Source organism: Oryzias melastigma, linkage group LG9, assembly GCF_002922805.2.
Source record: "Oryzias melastigma strain HK-1 linkage group LG9, ASM292280v2, whole genome shotgun sequence".
NCBI classification, from domain to species: Eukaryota; Metazoa; Chordata; class Actinopteri; order Beloniformes; family Adrianichthyidae; genus Oryzias; species Oryzias melastigma.
Genome location: NC_050520.1, coordinates 12,267,355 through 12,270,354, shown reverse-complemented (window position 1 = coordinate 12,270,354; position 3,000 = coordinate 12,267,355). Strand labels below are relative to the sequence as shown.

The 3,000-nt window shown below is 43.8% G+C and overlaps 1 protein-coding gene across 2 annotated transcripts in view; it reads right to left on the bottom strand.

Moving 5' to 3' along the window:
- The window catches only part of oclnb (occludin b), a 20,804-nt gene that overhangs the window by 12,803 nt on the left and 5,001 nt on the right, over positions 1-3,000 (bottom strand). For both annotated transcript variants that reach the window (XM_024260236.2, XM_024260235.2), the window contains exon 3: positions 738-1,416. In XM_024260236.2, the coding sequence (XP_024116004.1) occupies positions 738-1,416 (679 nt within the window). The remainder of the gene's footprint in view (positions 1-737; positions 1,417-3,000) is intronic.

Sequence of the window (3,000 nt, the reverse complement as noted above, 5' to 3'; positions counted from 1 at the left end):
TAGTGTTCAATAAATGTTTATCCTGTTCGGCCCACAAACAAGATTTTGGGCCTTTGTGCAATTGAGTTTGACCCTGATCTATGGGGACATACCAGAAAAGAAAACATTTATAAAGATTATAAATATAATTTAATTCAGTTGGCAGGCCAGATTGAATAGTTTATCAGGCCGTAGTTTCCCCATCCCTGTTCTAGAAAGCCTGAATGATCCCTGAGCAGCACGATCTCCATCCATCCATCTTCCTGACCGCTTCTTCCCTTTCGGGGTCGCGGGGTGCCGGAGCCTATCCCAGCTACTGATGGGCGAAGGCGGGGTACACCCTGGACAGGTCGCCAGTCTGTCGCAGGGCCTCAATCACACACACATTCACTCTCACATTCACACCTAGGGGCAATTTAGAGTCACCAATCAACCTATGAAGCATGTTTTTGGACGGTGGGAGGAAGCCGGAGTCCCCGGTGAAAACCCACGCATGCACGGGGAGAACATGCAAACTCCACACAGAAAGGTCCCAGCCGGGAGTCGAACCGGGGCCTTCTCGCTGTGAGGCAAGAGCGCTAACCACTGCGCCACCGTGCAGCCCCAGCAGGATCTCTAAAAACCTTTATGCTGTCCGAAGAAGAAACAGGTTGTTGGGGAACCTAATGATCTTCAAAGGTCTGCTTCACATCCAAACCCAAGCAGCAGACCTCACACACAGCACAGCCTAAGGGGCAGAATGAGAGAGCAGCACCCACCTCCTGAGGCTCCACCACACAGTAATGGTAGAGGTACTGGTTTATGAAGATGCCCTGGGCCTGGGTCTGGGTCTGGTACTGCGCACACATCTGGTACACCTGGTTGTACATCATCGAACCGGAGGATTGTGCCGATGGGTTCACAGCCACAATGTAAACAATGGTGGCGATGAGCATCAAGAAGGCCAAGATGGCGCTTATGATGATGGCGGCCAGGTAGAACTGGGGTGAGCGAGAGGTGCTTTGTCTTGAAATAACGATGACAAAAATGATGAGCACAGCGATGAAGGCGATGGCAGAGATGCCGATGATGAAACCTTTGCCAGTTTTGGGATCCACTTGCATTCCTCCATAGCCATAGGAACCACCGGCCACACCGGTTCCGTACCCGCCATAGGACCCACCGTAGGAACCGCCATACGACCCACTGTACGAGCCACCGTACGAGCTACCATAACCTGGGATTAAGCCAGCTCCGCCTCCCATGAGGCTCATGTCGTAGTCCCATGCCAAAGTGGAGGCCACGCAGGCGAACACAGCCACGCACAAAATGATGATGATGATGCTTAAAATCTTTATCACTCCAGGGGGTGAGGTCCACTTGTAGTAGTGCAGCATGTGCTCCCCTTGATGGTAAGGGTAGACTGGATTGGACGTGACCTCGCTATGCCTGTGTTTACTGAGAAAAAGAGGAGAGAGGGGACAGTCGTTAGGTGCACGGAAGCAGCAGAAAGCTTCAACTATCAGTTTCCATGGTGGACCACAGTCTAACCCACCCCCATCCCCAAGACATCAGTACCAGTACATACAGGAACGCTCCCTTTACTGCCCTCCAACACTTTAATCTCCACAGAACAAAACATGTTCTGGAGCAAATGTGCAGCAAAGCACTGCAGATTTACACCAACAGAAGTTTAGCTTATACTGAAAAAATTATAACTGGAGTAATTCAGTTTGAAGTAATTTCTGTGGAAAAATAAAGAACTCTGGTAGTCAACTAAAGTAATCCTGTGATGAACTAGAATTACTATGAAAAACTACAAGAAAAGCACCAAGAAGACTACACGAACTCTGTTATTTGAAGTAATCTTGTAGTATATCCTGAGTAATTGTAAAGGATAGCTGGAATAATCCTGGAGAATCTTCACAAGACTGCCACATGACTGCCACAGTAATCATGGAGGATACATGGAACAACTGAAGAATTACTAAAGAGACTACAGAGAACGCTGAAGTTGATGGCTAAAATCACTGAAGCTAAAATATTTTAGCCTAAAAAACAAACAAACAAAAAAAAAGCCTAAATTACCCAAAACAGCTAGCATGTTGCTGAAAAAATAGCAAACTTCAAAAATAGCCTAAGAAGCTGAAAAAAAAATCCTAAATTGGCTAAAACATCTAGCTTGTAGCTGAAGTATTAGCTTAACTCCAAAAAAGCCTAAAAACTGAAAAAAAAACTTAAATTACCGAAAACAGCTAGCATGTGAACAACAAGAATTACTATGAAAAACTACAAAACCACCAAGAAAATTACACAAACTCTGTCATTTGAAAGAAATCTTGTAGTATAACCCAGGTAACTGTAAAAGATAGCTGGAATAATCCTGGAGAATTTTCACAAGACTGCCACATGACCAAAGTAATCATGGAGGATACATGGAACAACTGAAGATTTACAAAAGAGACTACAGAGAAAAACTTCTACTTCATAGTACTTCTGCGGTAGATTTGGAGTCGTTTTTGAGGATTACTCTATTAACTGTGAAGGGTGACTTGGAGTAACCTCGGCATACACTGGGAGTTACAATCAAGCTAGGGTTAATCTCAACTACAGAGGCCTTCTAGTGCAAATCACATCAACAAATCACTTTAGAAATCAAAACAAAATGGAAAAACAAACAAAAACGGATTTCAGAAAGCAAAAGTAAATCTCCAGAAAAGAAAATGAAATGTTAAAAAAAACAAAACACACTGAGGAACCAGAAGAGGTAGGTATTAGAGGACATTGCTGATTAGATCATGGTATCCAGTGTGGCTTCATGACAAATAACTTTCAGCTGAAACGATGAACGAACGTCATCATACAATCAGTAATGTCCCATAATACCCATCTTTCACGGTTCCTCATTTGTGTTTCGTTTCACATCTCTTTTTGTTTTCTGGTAACTTTTCATGTTTTCCAATTTGTTTTTTCATTTTGATTTCTGGAATTTTGTGTTTTCTAAAATGCTGTTTTCTTAACCCTTTAACACCAGGGGCCCGT